The sequence below is a fragment of the Mesoplodon mirus genome (genome assembly GCF_964341445.2).
Source record: "Mesoplodon mirus genome assembly, chromosome: 2".
NCBI classification, from domain to species: domain Eukaryota; kingdom Metazoa; phylum Chordata; class Mammalia; order Artiodactyla; family Ziphiidae; genus Mesoplodon; species Mesoplodon mirus.
Genome location: NC_138977.1, coordinates 83,048,197 through 83,072,459, shown reverse-complemented (window position 1 = coordinate 83,072,459; position 24,263 = coordinate 83,048,197). Strand labels below are relative to the sequence as shown.

General features: G+C 42.9%; 3 protein-coding genes across 4 annotated transcripts; 2 read left to right on the top strand and 1 right to left on the bottom strand.

Moving 5' to 3' along the window:
* Positions 1–1,391: 1,391 nt before the first annotated feature.
* Positions 1,392–3,147, top strand: LOC309815319 (elongation factor 1-alpha 1-like). The gene is given in 2 exon segments (XM_082642032.1): positions 1,392–1,844; positions 1,848–3,147. Coding segments are annotated over 2 exon segments (1,383 nt in total). The 5' UTR covers positions 1,392–1,451; the 3' UTR covers positions 2,838–3,147.
* A 4,506-nt stretch (positions 3,148–7,653) lies between these two features.
* Positions 7,654–19,923, bottom strand: UCHL1 (ubiquitin C-terminal hydrolase L1; the record flags this gene model as incomplete). Of its 2 annotated transcripts, XM_082607858.1 has the most annotated exons (9): positions 7,654–8,072; positions 12,206–12,264; positions 13,158–13,224; positions 14,070–14,117; positions 14,194–14,279; positions 16,250–16,400; positions 19,180–19,308; positions 19,728–19,739; positions 19,859–19,923. In XM_082607858.1, 9 exons carry the CDS (start codon positions 19,889–19,891, stop codon positions 7,986–7,988), a joined length of 672 nt encoding a protein of 223 aa, XP_082463984.1. In that variant the 3' UTR covers positions 7,654–7,985. The 2 variants fall into 2 exon arrangements, with proteins under 2 accessions (XP_082463984.1, XP_082463983.1); XM_082607857.1 differs by lacking the exons at positions 19,728–19,739; positions 19,859–19,923 and having other exon boundaries at positions 19,180–19,398.
* Positions 9,185–9,582, top strand: LOC309797640 (translation machinery-associated protein 7-like; the record flags this gene model as incomplete). Its single annotated transcript, XM_082610953.1, has 1 exon — positions 9,185–9,582. The coding sequence occupies one exon, from the start codon at positions 9,185–9,187 to the stop codon at positions 9,380–9,382; it is 198 nt and encodes a 65-aa protein (XP_082467079.1). The 3' UTR covers positions 9,383–9,582.
* Positions 19,924–24,263: the final 4,340 nt, after the last annotated feature.

Below are 24,263 nucleotides of genomic sequence, written 5' to 3'. Positions count from 1 at the left end.
GTCACGATGTGCAAGAAACTGAACAGGTTCCAAGTAACTTGGGGTTTAGGAGAACATAAAGATGATCATTTAAAGTTCTAAAGTAGCCTTGTAATGAAGCCCATTTCATCTTAGAAGACTAAGTTGCACGGACTTCAGTTATAAACTGAAGAAATTTGGGAGGTAAGCTAAACTAACCAGCAGCAGCTCAGACAGAATTAATTCCATAATTCATTCATTGCAGTCCTAGAGAAAAACTTAAGCTTTTTTACTATAAAAGTAATATAGCAATTTTAGAAAGCTTGGAAAATGAGGATATAAAGTTAAAATCACTCATAATCTCAACATCCAGAGGCAGGAGCAGACCCACGTTTTTAAAGGATTTGTAAATTTCACAAGGACACAAAAGCCAGGAAACTGGAACGAGCCATTAAATTGTGAGGCCCTAAAGCTTAAACTTCATTCACCTTAAGGTAGGTTCACCTCTGCCCAGCAATGATCATTAATATCGTGGGCTCCTAGAGCCAGCCTGCTTGGGTTTGAATGTCAGCAACATCCCTCACTAGCTGAGTAAGATTGGGCAAGTTGCTTAAGCTTCGCTGTGACTAAGTTTAACTTAGAATATAGTAAACATCTAGCTATTATGGTCCTGTCTTTTCTAAACACATATGCATACACATTTTACAAAACTATCTCACTAGTTTCATGCATAAACTTTTTTTTATTATCATGGGTCTTTAAGACAGATCATATTATACTGAATAGATGTGTAACCTAAATATTCCTCAATTGGACATTCTGGGTATTAGAAAAGGGGGGATACCTAGCATCAGGTGGCTTTATCTATTGAAAGCACAACAAGTCGCCTTCATTACATTCTCTAACACCATATACAAAAATAAACTCAAAATGGATTAAAGACCTCAGTGCAACACTGGATACTATAAAACTCCTGGAGGAAAACATAGGCATAACACTCTTCGACATAAATCGCAGCACTTTTTTTTATCCATCTCCTAAAGCAAAGGAAATAAAAGCAAAAGTAAACAAATGGAATCTAATTAAACTTAAAAGCTTTAGCACAGCAAAGAAAACCATCCAAAAGACAACCTACTGAATGGGAGAAAATATTTGCAAACGATATGACCAATAAGGGATTAATATTTAACATATATAAACAGCTCATATAACTTGACATCAAAAAACAAAAACCCAATTAAGAAGCAGGCAGAAGAAATGAATAGACATTTTTCCAAAGAGGAAATGCAGATGGCCAACAGGCACATGAAATGATGCTCAACATCGCTAATCATCAGGGAAATGCAAATCAAAACCACAATGAGATATCACCTCACACCTGTCAAAACGGCTATCATCAAAAAGAACACAAATAACAAATGCTGAGCTTTTTCACAACGTGTTTGCCGCCAGGATACAGGTGTCGTGAAAACCACCGCTAAACCTAAGCAAAAATGGGAAAGGAGAAAACGCACATCAACATCGTTGTCATCGGACACGTAGATTCAGGGAAGTCCACCACTACTGGCCATCTGATCTACAAATGTGGTGGGATCGACAAGAGAACCACTGAAAAGTTCAAGAAGGAGGCTGCCGAGATGGGGAAGGGCTCCTTCAAGTATGCCTGGGTCTTGGACAAACTGAAAGTTGAACGCGAGCGTGGTATCACCATTGATATATCCCTATGGAAATTCGAGACCAGCAAGTGCTATGTGACCATCATTGATGCCCCAGGACACAGAGACTTCATCAAAAACATGATGACAGGCACATCCCAGGCTGACTGTGCTGTCCTGATTGTTGCTGCTGGTGTTGGTGAATTTGAAGCAGGTATTTCCAAGAATGGGTAGACCCGTGAGCGTGCCCTTCCGGCCTACACTCTGGGTGTGAAACAACTAATTGTTGGAGTTAATAAAATGGATTCCACCGAGCCACCCTACAGCCAGAAGAGATATGAGGAAATTGTAAAGGAAGTCAGCACCTACATTAAGAAAATTGGCTACAACCCCGACACAGTAGCATTTGTGCCAATTTCTGGCTGGAATGGTGACAACATGCTGGAGCCAAGTGCTAACATGCCGTGGTTCAAGGGATGGAAAGTCACCCGTAAAGATGGCAATGCCAGTGGAACCACAATGCTTGAAACTCTGGATTGCATCCTGCCACCAACTCGCCCAACTGACAAGCCCTTGCATTTGCCCCTCCAGGACGTCTACAAAATTGTTGGTATTGGCACTGTCCCTGTGGGTCGAGGGGAGACTGGTGTTCTCAGACCTGGCATGGTGGTCGCCTTTGCTCCAGTCAATGTGACAACTGAAGCGAAGTCTGTTGAAATGCACCATGAAGCTTTGAGTGAAGCCCTTCCTGGGGACAATGTGGGCTTCAATGTCAAGAACGTGTCTGTCAAAGATGTTCGTCGTGGCACTGTGGCTGGTGACAGTAAAAATGACCCACCGATGGAAGCAGCTGGCTTCACAGCTCGGGTGATTATCTTGAACCATCCAGGCCAAATCAGTGGTGGATATGCACCTGTGCTGGATTGTCACACAGCTCACATTGCCTGCAAGTTTGCTGAGCTGAAGGAGATTGATCGTCGTTCTGGGAAAAAGCTGGAAGATGGCCCCAAATTCTTGAAATCTGATGATGCTGCCATTGTTGATATTGTTCCTGGCAAACCCATGTGTGTTGAGAGCTTCTCTGACTATCCTCCTCTGGGCCGCTTTTCTGTTCGTGACATGAGACAGACGGTTGCTGTGGGTGTCATCAAAGCAGTGGACAAGAAGGCAGCTGGAGCTAGCAAGGTCACCAAGTCTGCCCAGAAAGCTCAGAAGGCTAAATGAATATTATCCCCAATACCTGCCACCCCAGTCTTAATCAGTGGTGGAAGAACGGTCTCAGAATGGTTTGTCTCAATTGGCTATTTAAGTTTAATAGCAAAAGACTGGTTAATGATAACAATGCATCGTAAAACCTTCAGAAGGAAAGGAGAATGTGTTGTGAACCATTTGTTTTGTGTGTGGCAGTTTTAAGTTATTAGTTTTTAAAATCAGTACTTTTTAATGGAAACAACTTGACCAAAAATCTGTCACAGAATTTGAGACCCATTAAAAAAGTTTAATGAGAAAAAATAAAAATTAAAATAAAATAAAATAAAAAATAATAACAAATGTTGGCAAGGATGTGGAGAAAAGGGAACCTTCGTACACCGCTGGTGGGAACGTAAATTGGTGTAGCCACTATGGAAAACAATATGGAGGTTTCTCAAAAAACTAAAATTAGAACTACCATATGACCCAACAATTCCACTCCTGGGTATATATACGGGGGGGGGAAAAGAAAAAAAAACCACTAATTCCAAAAGATATATGTACCCCAATGTTCATAGCAGCATTATTTACAATTGCCTAAGTATGGAAGCAACCTAGGTGTCCAGCAGATGAATGGGTAAAGAAGATGTGGTACATATATATATTTATACAATGGAATATTACTCAGCCATTAAAAAAATGAAATTCTGCCATCTGCAACAACATGGATGAACCTAGAGTGTATTATGCTGAGTGAAATAAGTCAGACAGAGAAAGACAAATACTGTATGATATCACTTATATGCGGAATCTAAAAAAGTACACAAACTAGTGACTATAACAAAAAAGCAGCAGACTCACAGGTATAGAGAACAAACTAGTGGTTACCACTAGGGAGAGGGAAGCGGGGTACAATATTGGGGTAGGGGCTTAAGTGGTACAAACTATTAGGTATAAAATAAGCTACAAGGCTATGTTGTAGGGACTTCCCTGGTGGCACAGTGGTTAAGAATCCACCTGCCAATGCAGGGGACACGGGTTCGAGCCCTGGTCCGGGAAGATCCCACATGCTGCGGAGCAACTAAGCCCATGCGCCACAACTACTGAGCCTGTGCTCTAAAGCCTGTGAGCCACAACTACTGAGCCCACGTGCCACAACTACTGAAGCCCGCACACCTAGAGCCCATGCTCTGCAACGAGAAGCCATTGCAGTGAGAAGCCCACGCACTGCAATGAAGAGTACCCCCCACTTGCCACTAGAGAAAGCCCACACACAGCAACGAAGACCCAACACAGCCAAAAATAAATAAATAAAAGGATATGTTGTACAACAAGGGGAATGTAGGCAATATTGTATAATAACTATAAATGGAATATAACCTTTAAAAATTATGAATCACTATATTGTACACCTGTACTTACATAATATTGTACAGCAAACTGTACTTCAATTAAAAAAACCAAAATTACTTTCATTGCCAAAGATTAGTAACATTCTAAAGAATAAGCCAACTGGACATGATCTTTGATAAATCCAAGATGTCAATTAATAGGGTTTATTGGAGAAATAAGAACCTCTTGAGTTGCACAACTCCAGGGGCTACTGCCCTCACATAGAATACAAAGTTGATGTTACCCCATGGGGTTACACATGGCTGAGGTCTCAGGGAGAGCAGTAGGGAATATGTTGGTACTAGAGGGAAACTTCTAGAAGCCAGGCCCTTCCCAACACATCTTCACTCTGTGTTGTCCATTTTAACGTGAAACAATGAAGACGTGGGAGAGGGAAATTTCTTTGCCCAAAGTTACCGAGAGGCAGAGTGGAGGTCAAAGACATTTGATAAGCCCTGAAGTCTATAATATTGACTCCCGAGGACAGTTACCTCTAGGTGGTCAGTCCACGGTCTAAACCGATTTCCCTAGTAATTAGCAGTGAGAATTTGGGCATGTAAACTAACCTGTGTTTCCTCAGTAAAACTGAAATTTCTCTGCACCTCTAGGGTTGCAATCTCCCACATACAACAGCCATTACATGACCCTCCATGGTGTGACATGCTAAGGTGTGTTAGGAGTTTGTGAGCATTTTAATAATGCTTCTCATGCATAAAGTCTTACAGCTACACTTAGTGGTATAATTGTACTCCTGAGACCAAAAGTAGTATTTTCACCAGCTCTTATTAGCAGGAAGGAGGCTTGTTCTGTTTCTTTTCCCCTAAGTCGATCTCCAAGGTGACTGCATGAAAGTCACACACCAAATTAGAACAGAAAGTGCATCCCTCTGGCTTCAACTCCAAGCAATTAGAATCACCTGAGTCACCATGTATTTCGTTTTCTACATTAGAAGGAATAGTAGTGATCACTTTCCCCCTAGGAACCAAAATATCCTTCACTTAGAAGTTGGAATCAGAAGTATTATCACCATAGAATAGTCAGAGTTGAAAACTTTAAGGCAGCTGAAACCCAAGCTACCTGGGCTCCTGGCAACAGACAGGATAAAGCTCTTCTAAGAGCAGGAGGTCTGGGGGTTTCTTCCCCACAGTGCTTAATCCCTGTAACTAGAGAGTATGTTATATTCAAGTATCAATTGTTGAGAACAAATGTCATTTAACATTTAATGCAAGCCTATAAGTTACATATTAATGTATCATAATCTATAAAATAGTTAAGGTTTAACAAATGGCAAAGACATTGATTTTTTTTTTGAGGTTGATCAGAAACTTTCATTTGGTCCTTATCATTTATTAAGCAACCTACAAAATCATGTTCTTCGTATCTACCACAAGCAGCAGCAGCTGCATCCAGGCCAGAAATGGAAGATACAAGTAGTGCAAGACCTTACAAAGAAAAGCTAACAGGTGAGATCTCTGCTTATCCAGGCTTCGGTGAAGGTAGAACAGGAAAAGTGTGTAAGTTCAGTATTCCAAAGACTCTTCTTCAAAGCTGAGGCCTGCAGAGGGCCTAGCTGAAGGATGCAGGTACAGGCTCACAAAACTGCCCAGCTCAGCAATCAATCCAAAGTACCTTCCAGAAAAGCAAATTCATCCACAGCTTCTATCGCATTACCCAAATCTCTCCTCTGAAAGGTTTTCCTCTTCCCTTGTTGAGCTCAACAGTAGGCATCTTTTGCTATGGTGTCCACAAACAGTTCCACGGCTCCTGCCAAAATGAAGCTGGCTTCCTGTCCCGCATCACGTTGGGGTCCACCTTCACCAAGGCCTTCAGTCGCACCAGAGGCAGCCTCGAGACGAGCCCCGGGCGCACTCGTCAGGGATTGGGGCTGTGGAGCTGCTGCATCCCCACCGGTGCCCTCCTCCTCCCAGGAAGCCCCGTTTCCAGCCACCATTCGGGCCCCCAATGACACTGATTTTTAAAAAACTAATTTCTGGGACTTCCCTGGTGGTGCAGTGGTTGAGAGTCTGCCTGCCGATGCAGGGGACACGGGTTCGTGCCCTGGTCCGGGAAGATCCCACATGCCGCGGAGCGGCTGGGCCCGTGAGCCATGTCCGCTGAGCCTGCGCGTCCAGAGCCTGTGCTCCGCGGCGAAAGAGGGCACGGCAGTGAGAGGCCCGCGTACGGAAAAAAAAAAAAAAAAAACTAATTTCTGGAAAGTAAACTATCGCTAAAAAAAAAAAAAGCAAAACCCACATCGATTGGGGTATGTCAAAGGGACACAGGAGCCGAATGAAATAGCTCTCAATGGCCAAAGCTAGAACAATTTGAACAAAATGTACTGGATTATAACCCAGAGTATAAAATAGCCATGAGTTCATACTGATATAAATGAATAAATAGGGGATAAGAGACAAATCTCCCTTGCAGAAGATTTCCAAATAATTTATATAGATACTCCACCTTCAAGAAGGTAGAGCTTAATTCAACCCCCTACTCCTATAGGGTCAGCTGTGCATAGACTTCTTTCCAGTATATAATAGAGGGCTGTAGGGTGGGGAAAGTAGCTTTAATTGGAGAAACCTGACAAACGCCAACCAGCCAGGTGATCAAGGTTAACATTAACCATAAGGAATGTTGACGCTATGTACCCTGATATGAGGTGATGAGACCAGCACTTTACCTGTGGTTCTCCTCCCCCAAAACTCATAACACTAGTCTAATTATGAGAAAACATTAGGCAAATCCCAAGAGGGGCAACCTACAAAATACTTGATCAGTACTCCTTGAAACTGTCAAAATCATCAAAAGCAAAGCCTGAGAAACTGTCACAGCCAAGAACAGCCTAAAGAGTATTCTGGATGGGATCCTCCCAGAGAAAAAAGACATTAGGTAATAACCAAGGTAATCTGAATAAGGTATGGACTTTAGTCAATAGAATTGTCAATAATGGTTCATCAATTGTTAAACAAATGTATCATACTAATGTAAGATGTAATGGGGGAAACGAATGAAAGGTATATGGGAACTCTAGTATCTTCTCAATTTTTCTGTAAATCTAAAATCATTCTTATAGCATAAGGAATATGGTCACTAATACTGCGATAACTTTGTAAGGGGACAGATAGTTACTAGCCTTATGGTGATCATTTCATGATGTACTTAAATGTCAAATCACTGTTGTACATCTGAAACTAATATAATATTTATTATCAACTATATTTCAATAAAAGTAATTGTTCCAAAAAATAAAGTATTTAATTTTTTTTAAGTCTACAGGTACACACAGTAACATAAATGTATAGAAAAAAGTGTAGAAACACACTAAACCGATAATATTTGTATGGTAATTTTCTTACCTGTACTGTGTAAGTTCTTCTATGGAAGATATATATGTAATTACTATGATAATTTGGGATATACTAGGGGAAGGAAAAATGAAAACCAGTTTAGGCTCATCTCTTATCAGCAGAAAAATTTTATTCCTTTTAAGGACAAACCACATCCAAGGCCTTAGCTTACAGACAGAAACCAAAGTAGCCATTAAAGCAGTAGATACTGAGGTATAAGACATACAGTGAGGGGAGTGCTTTGCCATCAGAGGGTGACACCAAACTTGCTCGATGGAGCTCTGCTAGTGCGTGGGCGAAGGTGCGGGTAAGTGCGTATCTGCGGAACCGAAGGAGAACAGCTGTGCTCTACAAGTACTGAAGCATTTAGACCACATAGGTAGGGATATACTTTCACGATGAAGGAAAGGGGGGAGAAAGCGAAGTGCCCCACCACGAGGCATTAGGCTGCCTTGCAGAGGGCCACGGCGGAGAAGCGGACCTCCCCTTGCTCACGCTCAGTGAATTCTCTGCAGACCTTGGCGGCGTCCTGAGAAGGAGGAATGTCACGAATTAAGGTCTAAACAGCAGAAGCTCAAAATGAAAGCTTCAAGGGGAAAGTATCAGTAAGGTCTATTACCTGACCCACTTTAAACCTCCCAATAAACTTGAAAACCAGGACTTAAGAGGAAAAAAAATCAGGTGATGGGAAAGAAGGACCCACGTCACAAACCCAGCTTCAGAAGCTTTGATTCCTTTATTCTTTCTACCAAATGCTCTGGTGCTTCTGCCACCTTGTGCCTGGTTTTGACAAGAAAACTATACTCTTGGTGCTCTTTCCCTCAAATCCAGAGATAAAAAATTGATTTCTCTTCCATAAGGAAAAAGTTCTAACTCAGAAATTCCCAGAGTAAAGACAGACTTATTTCAAGTAAACATTTTACAAAACAGGCTTGAAGTTTAAATACCTGGTATTCCAAGTACAGATAAGTGATGGACTCCTACATATTTAGGGAATGACATGTGTTACTAATTCTAAGCCCTAGATTACAAAGATTGGGAATAGAAAACTGACCCCAATGTTACTTGAGAAATTCTGGGGTTTAAATGCCTTGGGATCAGAATATCAATCACTGTTCAATTTGTAAGAAGTCCAGTGGAAAGAAAGGCCCACCAACGTTAAATACAAGACCTTCAAGAGGACAGTGGATATGCTGTGACAGAGAACAGTCACGGAACATCAGCTCCCAAGGACTAAAAAACACCAACCTGATAATGAGTTCTGGCCCTGAAAAAAGCATCAACCCCACCCCGGTTTTGTTTCTGCTTTGAAACCACTTAGAAAAACTGAAGAGGATCTAGAGTAATATCTACATTTTATTCTATCAGAATTTTTAATATATTGATATCCCAGACCTGCCTTGCCCAAAGCCACTTTCCTTTAGGACCCATGCTGTTGATTAATGTTAAGGATGTGCCTGTAACAACAGCCATCTCCTATACAGACGAGAGGCAGTGACCTAATTCACTCAAGTTTAGGATACTTGGGTTATTTATGGATTTTCTCACCAATTTAACAAGTTAATTCGGGGTATAGTTTAGACAACCTAAAACATCTCTAGGCATCCGATGGCAGGGTCTGAGGAAGGGGCGGCGGGCGCCATGTCAGGCCGCAAAGGTGGCAAGAAGCCCCTGAAGCGGCCCAAGAAGCAAGCCAAGGAGATGGACGAGGAAGATAAGGCATTCAAGCAGAAGCAGAAGCAGAAGCAGGAGCAAAAGAAACTTGAGGAGCTAAAAGCGAAGGCCACGGGGAAAGGCCCCCTGGCCACAGGTGCAATTAAGAAATCTGGCAAAAAGTAAGCTGTCCCGGGCCTCCCTGGTGGCGCAGTGGTTGAGAGTCCGCCTGCTGATGCAGGGGATACAGGTTCGTGCCCCGGTCTGGGAGGATCCCATATGCCGCGGAGCGGCTGGGCCCGTGAGCCATGGCCGCTGGGCCTGCGCATCCGGAGCCTGTGCTCCGCAACGGGAGAGGCCACAACAGTGAGAGGCCCGCATACCGCAAAAAAAAAAAAAAAAAAAAAGTAAGCTGTCCCTTGTGCCCGAGGCAATGATGATCCTTAGTTCCATTCCTGTTTAAACATCTGGATTAAACATCTGGATTCCCTGCCACAACATCTGTTGCCACCTATAGCTAGAATGAAGTGTTGTCTTGGAACCTATTGTACATTTAAGAATAAACTTTTGTAAAAAAAAAAAATCTCTAACCATATAGAACCAGCCTTACTTAGGATAAGAATTTCCACTAATTAAGATGCTATTTTCTAGTCAATTAATTTAAAATGAGATTCTGTGGGGTTTTTTTTTTTAAACAAAAAGTTTTACCTTCCCCACACCTCATAAATTCTACTCACGTAACAGTTTTAAGTATCCTATGCAGAGCACGTTTTATGGTACAGGCATACCTCATTTTATTGCACTTCACTTTATTGTGCTTTGCAGATACTCCATTTTTATTTTTTGGCAAATTGAAGGTTTGTGGCAATCCTGCACGGAGCAAGTCTATCGGCATCACTTTTCCAGCAGCACTGGCTCACTTCATGTCTCTGGGTCACATTTTGGTAATTCTCATAATGTTCCAAACTTTTCATTATTATTGTATTTGTTATGGTGATCTGGGATCAGTGACCTTTGATGCTACCACTGCAAAAAGACTGACTCACTGAACACTCAGATGATGGTTAGCATTGTTTTAACAGTATTTTAAATTAAGATATGTACATTGGTTTTTTATACATAATGCTATTGCACACTTAACAGACTACAGTATAGTGTAAACATAACTTTTATATGCAGTAGGAAGCAAAAAAACTCAAAACTTCTCTTTATTGTGATATTTGTTTTACTGCAGTGGTCTGGAACTGAACCCACAATGTGAGGTGTGCCTGTATTAGGATAGTGTTTGATAGGAGTTGGTAGTACCTAGGAAGCTTTATTAGATGGACCAGAATCTTTCCTCCAGACAGGTCATAACCAGAAATTCTGCCCCTGTTCTTATTCTCTCCCGTTAAGTGAATCCTGACTCTCATGCAAATCCCCATTCTGTTTCTCTAGGTCTAGTTCTCATTCCGTATCACTATTCTCATTTACCCCTAGTATATCCAAGAATTAGCTCTGACTGATCTCAGGTGTATAGGACAGCAGGCTAGAGAAAGTGACTGTCCCTCCTAGGATTGCATAATTTAGTCCACTAGTACCTTGAGGTCATCAGGTCTGTGATGTTCCAAACACAGGTCTACTATAAAGGTAGTATTGTACAGTGGCTAAGAGCACAGACTCTAGAGACAAGACTGTCTAGATTTGAACCATGATTCTGTAGTTTGCCATTGACCTTGGGCATCACTTACCTCTGCACCTCTGCTTCCTCATCTGTAAAATGTAAGTAATACTAACTACCTCAGAGCATCATTAAAAGGAGTCCATAGAGGTTAACTAACTTAGAACAGCATCTAGCATGTAGTCAGCAAACTGCAGTCTGTGGGCCAAATCCAACCTGCTACCTGTTTTTGTTAATAAAGTTTTAGTGGAACACAGCCATACACATTCATTTAGACACTACCTATGGGGCTGCTTTGGAACTGTCACAGCAGAAATGAATACCTGCAACAGAGCCCATATGCTACACAAAACCTAAAGTATTTCCTGGCTCTTCACAGAAAAAGTTTGCCAACCCCCGGTCTACACACAAGAAGCACGCAAAAAAGTTTAGCTGTTATTATGACAAATGAAGTAATTATACCTTAACATCATTTTTAATTTTATCACAAGCCATTTTCCTTTCTAACAGCAAACTGACTAAACTCTAGAGATTCATTTTTAGAGGGAAGAGGACTAGTCTACCAACTCGTGTTCAGAATTAAGAGATTTCTGCCGTCACTTTTACCAGGACAGTTACCCTGGATCGTAAAGTTCTGTCAGGCATGTTTTGAATTTGCTTCCTTTGACTTGTTAACAGTGGACCGACCGTGTGGGAAGAAAACAATCACAGAGTTAACTGCCTAACCAGAATCCACAGTCAGAGAGGGACTACAAGACTGACCCAAATCCAGCAGTCAGAGAGGGACTAGGAAAGGCTTGGGTTGCTGTTCCATGAGTCTGAGTCACTGGCTATGATGTAATCTGACAAGAGGACAAGAGTCACCTTAATCCCACAAGGAAATAAACAATGGCTTTCAGGCTAAATCAAACTGTGGGCTAAAGAAAGCACGCGATACAGATTAGGCAGGGCTGCCCTAAAGGATGCTGTTTAAAACTATTTGCTATAAAATAAAGCAGACAGAATTACTGAGATGATCTTTAAGCCCTAAAGACTGCTCTTATTCCAGATTGATGCGGCCTGTACTGAAAAAGGTTTGCACTTTAGGGCATCCCTGGTAGCGCAGTGGTTGAGAGTCCACCTGCTGATGCCAAGGGACGCGGGTTCCTGTCCCGGTCCGGGAAGATCCCACATGCCGCGGAGCGGCTGGGCCCGTGACCCATGGCCACTGAGCCTGCGCATATGGAGCCTGTGCTCTGCAACAGGAGAGGCCACAGTAGTGAGAGGCCAAAAAAAAAGGTATGCACTTTAGAGTAGACAAACTGGCTAAAGAAATATGGGCCCTAGTGGAAATGGATTCCAAAGACTACCTGCAGCAGTGAGCCCTCTGAACTGGTGCCATGGTTCACCGGAAAAGGCATCCGTCCATCTGTAACGAAAAAGCCAGGCATGTCAATTTTCTCTGCACGTTTTCTGTCTACTGTGCTTGTCCAGCTTAAAGGCAGGTTTTAGATTCTTCCAAATACCACTGCCACCCCCACAAAGGTTAGGCTGGTTATGAAGCAATAGTCTGGAAATGAGGTTCAAGTGTTCCTAGATATCCACCCCAGGCAATTCTCATCTAAGCACCAAGACCACAAGACCACACAAGGCCAAACTAGCTACCCTACTAGGAGGGCTTGTGCCCGTCTCTTGGGAAGGACCACAAAGCAAAAGTCAGAAGCAGTCTATGAGGTACAGGGAAGGTGGAGGGAAGAAAAAGGATCCTTGAGATTTCATTTGCCCCTCAATGACTGCTGAGCGGCCCCAAGTTTTCTTTGCCCTTGCTTGCCATAGGTAGTATCTTGGCTTGAGATGACACAGCTGCAAGCCTTTCTCCATTAATACAAAGGAGATGACTCTTCTTAATACAGAGATGGACATGTCTGAATTCTTTTTACACAAACCAGGTTGTGTTTAGGCATTTACCTCCTTCCAAAAGTATTCCTTGCCTGGAAAGGATGGCGGTGGAGACCTTATACTGGTGATGCTAATAGTGGAAGGTGGAAAGAGAAAATCTGAACGTGTATACTTTGAACTGGCTGATCAGTTCTCTTTACTGGTTTGTGACTAAAGCCATTCATCCCGCAGGCCAGGTTCCTGAGGGAGTGCTCTGGGCATGATAAAGGGTTAAGTGCCCCCTTGAGAATACCTCAGTGTTCTGGCTTCATAAATGGATATACTAAGTGCTGCCATAAAGTCACACACCAGTACTGTAAGAGGAATTATGTCTGAGAGAATGCACGCATCTATATTAGATTCCAAAACTAGAGTGAAACGTACCAAGTTCATAGAGGTGGCCATCCACGTTGTTAAACAGAATAAAATGAAAGTTCACTTTGTCATCTACCTGCAGAAAGTCAATATATTTTTTCAAAAATGAGTACTTTTTATTGTATTATAAACTGCATTTAAAAATTAAGATACAAATGACATAACATCATGTAAGTTTAAGGTCTACAACCTGTTGATTTGATACACATATTTTGCAATGTGATTATTTTATAAGCAGAACTTAATTTGTTAAAAATAAATTCTCTAAGTAGAATATGCTTGAACCAACCTGCCTACATATTATTTTAAATGATTATAGCTAATATTTATTTCTTATATACTAGGTACTATTCTAAGACCATTAAAGTAGATATACTGTAACTCTCAGAACTCTAAGACTTGCTTTTTACTGAGGAGGAAATTAAGGCTTAGGGAGGATAAGTACTTCACCCAAGGTCACGACTAGAATGTGACAGAGTCAACTGCAGTTATACAGACACTATCACTGACTTAAATCTCATCAACAGTTGACTTGAAGGCTGTGTTCAGATTAATGGTACATTTAAGTCATCTAGAAACTTTTAGTCCTTGTTGGTCCAGCTTGCTCGCCAACAGACTGTGAGAAGAGTAAGTGAAATGTTCAGTTATTAAGAGGGGTGCTACTCACTCTATTAGACCCATTTGGGTCTATATAAAACACTACCAGCCTGAATTTACTCAAGACTGTGTCAACTGCCAATTAGATATTTTGAAGAGCCATTTCTATGAACAGGTCTGGTCAAGGCATTATTCTGGTAGAATTTTCTGGCATTCATCAGCCTTGGGTGGAAACATGTGCTGTGTTCCAGTAAGAGGTTCTTGCACATATTTCTGGGGAAACATGGGTGACACCTGGACAGCTTGGCTCTAACTTGTATTTACCCGACATTGGCCTTCCTGTGCCACAGCATCATGGGCTGCCTGGATGGCCTGCAGAAAACAGAATAGTTAGCATGAAAACCTCCAGAGTTACTGAAAATCGATGCTCTAGAAGTTCTCTTCCTACCTCATTCTTTTCAAAGCATTTTGCTCTGTCTTCAGGGGACAACTTCTCTGTTTCAGAAAGAAACTGTTTCAGAACTGACCCATCCTCTTTAAAAGAAAAAAGCAGCATATGTTAGTACCGATATAATGCAAATGGTTGCACATTTATTGCTGACTTAAGCCACTGCATAGTCTGTCACGTGTGGCAACCTGACTTTTTACCATGGCCTCTGAGGATGTGGATGAGCGGTGCCTCTTCCCCAGCCTCTTTTTCCAACCACTCCCCTCTCACTGCATTCAAGCCAGAGAACTCTCAGTTCCTCCAGCATGCCAAGCTCTTCCTCACATCCTCCCTGTCCCCCGACCCCTCCCCACCTTCCACCTCACCCTCACCTCTCAGATCTCCTACCACCTGTTACAGCACTGATCCAGTGGTAACATGTATTTGTGAGACTTTCAATGCCATAAAGGCAGGAACTGTCTTGTCTATTGCTCTTATCTACAGCACTTAGCAATGCACAATTAATGTTTACTGCATACATGATGTAACAATAACATTCTAATCTATCAATATCAACAGTTCTCAAACCAAGATTTTTATTTTAGGGTAGAAAATGCAATCTTAGTAATATGGTTATCCAGAGAGACATCAACCTACAGATCTTAAATAGAAATACAAAGACCCTAACAGTCTGGTCTAGAGACAGCTAACTAGCTGATGGTTGGCATAAGCATTTTGCCATTGCTCAGTGTGGATGAGTCTAGGATGCAAGAGCAACTTGTATTTCAAAAGACCTCAATTTGAACTTTCAGCTCTAAACTTAAACAAATTTGTTAAATGGGGACCATTTAAAATTTGGAAATTATAGGAATCCTCTCAACTTTATGAGGGCTGTGACTCAGATTAAGCCGATGGTACCGTCATGACCATGTTTATGGAAGAGTTACAGTATCTGTGACCTCAGGAACACAGTATTCTAAAAGAAATTATACTAACTACAGAAGAAATAAAAAGGATCAAACTATGACTTTTTAATGACTCACTCAAGTCAATATTTGAAAAAGCAACTTCTAGAATATCTGGACCTTTGTGGCCAGACAAGCCTTTTTTTTTTTTTTTTTTTAATTTCAGAAGTATACCAGGAGTAGAATCTTGGCCACAATTCCCTTGTTTAAATAAAAAAAAAAAAAAAAAAAGTATTTGACCTGCTACAAGCAACAGCATGGACTGTTAGTTGAACTTATTCAATTCTCAGCCACCCCCATCCATTGTCTAAATCAGGAGTTGGCAGACTACTGCCACCTAATAAAGTTTTATTGGAACACAGCCACATCCACTGCTCTACATCTTGTCTATGGCTGCTCTTGCACTACAAGGGCAGAGATTACATGGCCCTCAAGGCCTAAAAGATTTACTCTCTGGCCTTTTAAGAAAGTTTGCTGACCCCTGGCCAAAATCATACACAATACCGTGTATTTTAACATATTTCAATGCTGTTACTTGCGCTTCTCACAACTTAAGGGCTGAGACTCATCTCTTCTCTATCCTCCATGGCATCCACTGGAGACGAGCTAAAATTCCCGACCAAGCTTTGTTCACAGATGGATCTCTCAAGGTGCCAGCCTGCAGCTATGCCTCCCTGCAGGACCTCGTGCTGTGTCCTGCTGCTTTAGGCTGTTTTGGTTCTCCTGTTGCTTATGAGACACAGCACCATTAAAGAAAGGTCCTGAAGGTTGGCGTTTTATGCCTTAACAGCATCTCTAATTCTTTAGAATTGTCAAGACTAGCAGGAGGATCTGCACATGAAGAACCCAGGTGGAGAGGCAAGTACAAAACGGCACTGTCACCAGCCCCGCCTCTCCAGGCAGAGGAAACCACACTATGTTTCTTGGATGCGCTTCCCTTCCTCAAAAGGGAGGAACAATGAGAATTCACCCACTGATTCTATCTGCATAAGCAGATTTTCAAAAAATTTAAGGCAATGGCTTTGCCAAACAGAGGCTTGCGGGTGTTGGAAGGAAGCATTACAGTTAATTAAAGGTCAACCAGAGGATGACTGGCCTCAAAACCCACTCACCGAACTCCAGTTTGTCCTGATTATTGGCCACTGCATGAATGAGTCCAATGGTTCCACAGGAGTTGCCAATGGTCTGCTTCATGAAGTACACCTTAGGACTTACTTCTTGTCCCTTCAGCTCTTCAATCTGTTTTTTCCTGAAGTTCTCATGCTTTGAGTGCAAAAAAACATTTTTACATCTCAAAATGAAAATGCAAAGAACAGACAGCAGCACAGTAAGTTCTAGCACCTAAATGGAAACAGAAGTCGGATATGTGACCAGGAGCCTTTGTTCTAGGTGCTGGCTGGCGCCCAGAGAATGGCCCGTCTGCCACCCACACCCACGTCAGCCCGTGGGGTTCTGAGAGGTTCTGACACTCCACCCTGATGCTGCAGTGCAGTAGCAGCCTTGGATATTGCCCAAGCCTTTGTCTAGACACCACTGCAACCTTTTAGCTTGAAATGGATGGCGTGCTGAAGTCAGAAAAACAGACAAGTTCGTTATTTTCTTCCTTTAACACTAACAACTTTCACACAGGCATTCCAATCAAGCGCTGGTCGGCTGAATGCCCAAGAACACCAGCTAGTTTATACCTCACTATTCTTTGAAGTTCTACTTCTATTCTGCCCAAATACATGTCTCTTCAAAAACAAAACAATACAAAACTTAACTAAAGAAAGGAGCAATTTAAAGAAATTAACTATTCCCTCATCCTTTTTTAGGAAGGAAAGACAACTGGTCTGGGGTGCTGGACTGTGATTTCACAAAACTTTCTCATCCTACAAGAGGAAGATGTAACTCTTGTTTTCCTTGACAACTATACAATTTGAGGAGACTAGTGTCCTCAAAGCATCATCTCTTTGTACAGTAATATAGAGGGCTTGTCTGGCCCTTTCACTAACAAGTTCTAAAGACCTTAAAGGTATGACTGCTCAGTTAAAAGCAGAGTGCTGATGCTATAGAAACACTAATGTCTTACTACTGGTATAAACCGTACGGAACTCGAGAAGTAGATATATTTCTAATTCTAGCAGCCTTGCATTACTGTACACAGAACTGAAGTAAGCCTTGTGTGTGGTACCATCAGAGGAATAAGCTCTCTTGTCCCACAAGATCAACTTAAACTCCAACTAGTAGAAGTTCTAGCATCATGTAACTACCTACTGGATCCTTGAACTGAGCTACTCATTGACTGTTAAGGATTTTCACTTTTCTAAAAAGGTTTAATTTTTTTGTAATGGGATAGCATCATCCTTTAGGGTTTTTTGAGCTCTTGCATGCAGACATTTCTGTAAATATCCCTTAAAATGTGTTAAAAGTAGTCCATTTAGGATTTCATAATATTCTTAGATAAAATTCGATGCTTTCTAAATTAACATTAGCTTGTTTGGAAGTCAACCTATAAACCTCGACTTTTCTTGTAATTTGCTTCAGTATTTAGCCCAATAGGTGTTTTGTGCCACATAACAGGCGTTCAGTAAAATCTGATAGACAGAACTGGAGCGAAAAGACAAAGTATCGAGCTCTTTCAAACATAAAACATTCTACCCAGAATGTTCTACTAACCAAGATCTGCTTGATCCAGCAAAATGAGAGCAGTGGGCTTTTGCAAGACAAACACGCTGCACCACTGCCTCCCAAAGGCCTTGCCTTTGAGTGCTGCCGCTCTAAAACCTCCGAGTCATCATGGTTCCTCTAATAAGAAACCTCTGGGAGAGGCTCAAATGAGAGAGAGAAGATTGCATTTGATTTGATCAATGGGGAAGCTAATTTGACTTGCAATTATTTGTGAACTCCATTTTCACCTAAGTAAAGGCTTTGGCAATAACAAACGTGTCAGTGGGACTATCCTAATAGCTTTAATAAGTGTTTTTAACCCACAATACTTAGCCCATTTACTAGGCGGAACACCTGGAACTTCCCATAGGGCTTAGTTTATGCTGAGAATGCTTCTAGAACACCCGGCATTAGGATGGTGCTTCAGTTTAGCTCACTCTGTTTGGACCAATGCCGTATACGCTAATGCCCCAAGTTTCACTAAAGCAAAATTCAACCACTCCTCAATCAGGGGTCGAGTGGCAGCAATACGATAGACAAAACCATGCTAATTAGTGGGATTCCACACATCCAAGACAACAATTACCCCAGCTACCTTTTTATATCTGATGCTCAGTCTTTGAGGTACATATATACTTGCACACTTGCAGGTGGAAGACCATCTAAAGGGAAATGAAAAAGCATTTCCAAGACTGGTCTAATGCCCACCTATTTACTTAACCACAAGGCCAGAGAGGAAAGAGGCTGAGACGTAGAAGGGAGGTTCTCACCCAGGAACCACACACAAATGATTAAGCTTTAGAAAAACACATTGGAGAAACTAAAATCCAAGTGTGTACGTTGTAGGGAGTGAAGGGTTGGGAAGAAACCCCTGAACCCACTGAAGACCCAAGCAGCAGAGGTGGAAAATTAAAGAACCTATTGTTTTCTTGTGGTTTAGGCAAGCCCATCCCCCTCCATTTTACAGCAAGGTGGGAGTCTGAGAACCAAACAATAAAACGACACGTCACAGCCGTTTAAAGGGGAACAGCCAGCCAGCCATTCCTTGGCTCAAACTGCCAAAAAGCCTAGGCTCAAACTGCACTCATAAGTAGGGTGAACTGTCTTCCTGGATAACTGGGATGATGGAACTGAGATACTGCTTCTCCTCCAAATTCAAGGCAATACTGGATGGATGAACGACCAGGCAATAAACTCTGTTACAACAGCAGCCCAGTGAGTAGGTACCATGAAAGTGCGAGTTCCTCCCTCCACCCGCCACAAGGAAGGGGCAGTGTGCCAGCTCTGGGCGCCCAGGCCAGGACGGGAGGAGAGCCTGCACCGTCCTCAATGCCTCACTCTGGTCTAGGGGCAGCGCGCGCAGCGCCTGCGCACCCCGGGCCCCACGCCCTACCTGGGCCGTGAGAGGAAAGAGCAGCAGCAGCGCGCAGGCAGGCGCCGGCACCGAGCCCAGAGACTCCTCTTCCAGTCCCAGCACGTCCTCGAAGCGCCACTGGCCGGCGACCCCCAGCCGGGCCAGCACCTGCGGGGAAAAAACATGGCGGCCAGGCGCGGAGACAGGCAAGTGGCGGGCACCTACCGGGAGGAGGGGGAGGCGGGGCGGGCTCTGCATCCTCGCACCTCTCCCCGGGCCTGGGAGGAGCCCGGCCCCGCCCCCCACTCGAGCCGAGCGCAATGACACAGCACAAAGCGCGGCCCACACGTGGCTCCCGCGACGCCCGGGGCTAGCAGCCTCCTCCATCCCACCTCTGACCGGTTTCGCAGTCACCGCAGCCCCCGAGGCAGGGGCAGAGGGAGGGCACCCCGGCCGCGCCCCAGCCCCGCCGCCTCCGGAGCGCGCAGGGCGCCGCTCGGTCCCCGAGAAACAGCCGGAGCCGGTGGGCGCCTCCGCCTCGGTGCTCCCGGGGGAGGGAGACAGAGGCAGCCCGAGACGTCACTCACTTTGTTCAGCATCTGAAAGGCAAATGCAAAGAAAAAAAATTCAAAGATAAAAGCAGTCATTGATACCGCTACCTGGTGAGGGCTGACCCTCGGCCCTTCGCTCCCCGAGTAACAGTGCACCTGATGCTCACCTCCGGGTTAATCTCCATCGGCTTCAGCTGCATCTTCGCGAACAACAGCAGGATGCACGGCCCAGAGAAGAGGAAAAACAGAGAGCGGAGCCGCCCAGGCTGCAGCTATAAAGCACCGGCCTGACGCACTATGGGTGCCTGCGCAGGGGGAGCAGAGGCAAAACCAAGCGAGGAGAAACGGTCAGTCGCAGCCAAATGGGCACGAACCCCCCCTTGCGCAGCGCGGAGTGGTACGGCCAAGCCCCCAAACCTTGCAGTCTCACTTGCTGGTGAGATAATCTGGTGGTTGTGGAGATGGGTTTTGTTGGTGGGTGTTCCTTGACCGTGTGGAGCAGTCCTTTTTAATGGAGTCTGATTTTTTGCGAAGTCTCTGGAAACCCACACTTTCGACCATCCCAGTTACCTGAAAGCTTAGAGTCTCTGAAGCACTGAGAAAAAGCCCAAATTCAACAGGTATATATTTAACATGAATATAAATCTAGGAGCAGTTTGCATTTGACCTTAGATAATTCATCCTCCATGTTAAAGCAAACCAGCACCGAGGTTCGTTTTTAATTGACCGCCTAGAATAAAACATAGTCTGTAATATAGCACATATTGCATTAGTGATGCTGATGTAATGTGACTCCCAGGGAAGAATTGGTTGGTCTTGGGGAAGCGGTAGAGACCTGGGGGATGTGGCTGTAATACGACACACAGAGAAGGTAGGCTGTCGGAGACTTTAGGAAACATATCCAGGGAAAAAGACAGGTATAATTTCAGGATGAGAGGCTGTAAAAGGAAACGCATTTTTTTCAGGGAATCGGAGGCTTTGAAAAATAAAACGTTAAGTTCACGATAGAATACTCCCAGTGAAGAAGAAAGGTAATGGCAACTTTAAAAACCACTGTTCTCTAATGATCTCAGGTGGGGTTTGGGTTTTTTTTCTACCAGCATATTCAAAAGATGGAAACAAATAGCATATGCCTAAGAATGAATAAAAAGTGGAACAAACTCTGTAAGAATAGTGCAGGAAAACAAAACCTCAGAATGAAGTGGGGCTTGCTGAATCCTAAGAAAAGAAGAAGGTTGGGTATTTTTTCACTTATGCTCAGAACAAGATAATGATGATGGTGAAAAAATAGACCTACTGTTTAGGGGATCCAAGGTTAAAAGATGACAGAGAGAAGGGAAGGGATCTGCTGTTTTTGAGTTATTATCTCTACTGTGGATCAGATTTTTTGCATGTCATCTCACAACCCTTAGAGAAGCCAATGAAGAAACTCTTCGTAGTGCAGTTTTACAGCTCAGAATCCATGGCTTAGAGAGGTTAATTTGCTTTAAGGTCACAACTGAAAAGTAAAACTGAGAAGCAAACCCTCGTAAATTGGGCTCAAGGAGCCCATTCTCTATCCAAAATTCCACTACATTCCACTTCTATTTTCTTCCCATTTTTACTATCAGAAAAATGACCTTCACACGGAACATGAGAGAGGAAAAGACATTAGTAAGAAGAACTTAATGGATGAATTTTGTGGTATGTAAATTATGCCTCACTAAAGTTGTTTCTTTAAAAATAGAAGACTTGGGCTTCCCTGGCGGCGCAGTGGTTGAGAATATGCCTGCCAATGCAGGGGACACGGGTTCGAGCCCTGGTCTGGGAAGGTCCCACATGCCGCAGAGCAACTAGGCCCGTGAGCCACAACTACTGAGCCTGTGCGTCTGGAGCCTGTGCTCCGCAACAAGAGAGGCCGCGATAGTGAGGCCTGCGCACCGCGATGAAGAGTGGCCCCAGCTTGCCGCAACTACAGAAAGCCCTCGCACAGAAACGAAGACCCAACACAGCCAAAAAATAAATTAATTAATTTTTAAAAAAATCCAAAGCATTGCTCTCTGGAAAAAAAATAATAATAATAGAAGACTTGAAACTCTTGACAAGTGAATAGTAGTACAAGAATACCTGGCTATGTTGAATGAGTTCTTGCCTTTAAGACTGAGACAAATTACATCCTAATTTACTTCATTTTTTCAACAAGTACCAATTAAGCACCTACTGTGTAACGGGGATACAAAGGTGAACAAAGTAACCTCTGTCATTGAGCTCTTATCAGTAATAAGAGTGGTGTGAGAGGGAGTAGAGTTCAGGAATGCTTAGCGTAGGGAATCGGGAGGGCTTCCCAAAGGAAGTGACATTTAATATAAGGCCTGAGGGACCTGTAGAAGTTAGCAGTTTACAGTTATTGCCAAAATAAATAGTAAAAGAAATAATGATAACATAATATTGTAAATCAACTATACTTCAATAAAATTTTTAAAAAAGAAGTAATGAGGGACTTCCCTGGTGGCACAGTGGTTAGGAATCCACCTGCCAATGTAGGGGACACAGGTTCCAGCCCTGGTCTGGGAAGATCCCACATGCCGCGGAGCAACTAAGCCCGTGCGCCACAACTACTGCGCCTGTACTCTAGAGCCCGTGAGACACAACTACTGAGCCCACATGCCACAACTACTGAAGCCCGCATGCCTAGAGCCCATGCTCCGCAACAAGAGAAGCCACCACAATGAGAAGCCTGCGCACCGCAACGAAGAGTAGCCCCCGCTCGCCACGACTAGAGAAAGCCCGTGCGCAGCCACAAAGACCCAACGTGGCCAAAGATTGATTAATTAATTAATTAATTAATTTAAAAAGAAGTAATGATAACACTTTCTGAAATCTTCGTTAAAGGTAGTCACTCATTCACTCAACTAATATATATATATTGAGGGCCTACTATGTGCCAGGAAGCATCAGAGCAATGAATAAAACAGCTCCCTGCTTACAAGAGGATGCCAGAGACTAGACATGAACAAACTGTATCCTGATCTTTTTTTTAAAAAAAGAGGGGAGAGCCAGGGGAGAATGTATCACTGAAACTGTAGACCAGGAGATTTGATATCAATCATTAACCAAATTCTAGGACTCATAAGTAGTGAATTCTTTGAAAAAATAGAATGCTTTGGGGCTTACTAGCTAGATGGACTGGGAGAACACTTCTCATTGTATTCTTTCTTCATGCTGCCTGGGTTGACATCAACTGATATTAAAATTGAGGTGGTTTTATAGCTTATTTAAGTTACTCTACCTTTAAAAAAGAAGTGCTGCTGAATGAAGTAATCTCAACCTGTAGCCACTCGACAATGGTTCTAATCCTGTCCTGTGCAGTTTTATTGGAGCAGAGAGAGAGAGGGAGAGAGCACATGCAAGCGAGAATAAGCAAACTAAATGGCAGAGTCATGAGATTCAGAAAAATGAGTTAAAAATAAAATGATGGGGCCTCCCTGGTGGCGCAGTGGTTGAGAGTCCGCCTGCCGATGCAGGGGATGCGGGTTCGTGCCCTGGTCTGGGAGGATCCCATATGCCGCGGAGCGGCTGGGCCCGTGAGCCGTGGCCGCTGGGCCTGCGCGTCCGGAGCCTGTGCTCCGCAACGGGAGAGGCCACAACAGTGAGAGGCCCGCATACCGCAAAAAGAAAAAATAAATAAATAAATAAATAAATAAAATAAAATGATGATATTTAATAGAGATTTTGGTGATAGTTGTACACCCCTATGAATATACCAGAAAACTTTAAATGGGTGAATGTTATCTTAGCAAAGGTGTTAAAAATTCTGTAGGGATATGTATGAAGCTCTGCACATCAATTATCATAGTACAGTTGGTCTTTATAGTCACTTTTTTCTTGATTCTGTGGTTGTAAACGTATGTAATAATGTGGAAAATATCAAGTGAAAAACAAGTCCACAACATTTTGTTTATAAACATTAAAAATGAATACACAAAGATCAGAAGGAAAACCATTTTTTAAAAAAATCAAATACGCAGGGTAAATATGGAGTAGACCTGTTAGAGGTGGAAAAACAAAATCAGTGAGTGGATAAGTTGTCCTTCATAAATAAAGTTGCCATTTCTGATTCACCAGTAATAGGATTTTTATCATAAGTGGCTTTTTTGTTTTGTTTTGTTTTTTAGCAATAAGATTTGGGATTGACCCTTTAGAAACCAACTTTTTTTTGATTCTGATAATTAATAAGACAGATATATTCAAACATCCTTGGTAGAACAGTCCTACAGTATATGGGAGTCAATCCTGAAGGCTCAGCCCACAAAGTTTGTTCTCCAGCACTCCCAGTGGTTTTGTAAGCACCTAATTCCCTGTATTAAATTCCATTCTACTTAAAATGCCTAAAGTAGTTTTGGACTCCTGCATTGCTATACTGCAGGCATACCAGTAGAAGTACATGAGATGATTTCAGGTGAATCACAAACATGTAATAGTTATTTGTTTTAATGCACATCATAAAAGCTGTGTGTTCTTGTACGTGTGTATAATTAGAACAAGTTTGTGATTTCACAGCTGTTAAATCTTTGGGCAAATCTAACATATACT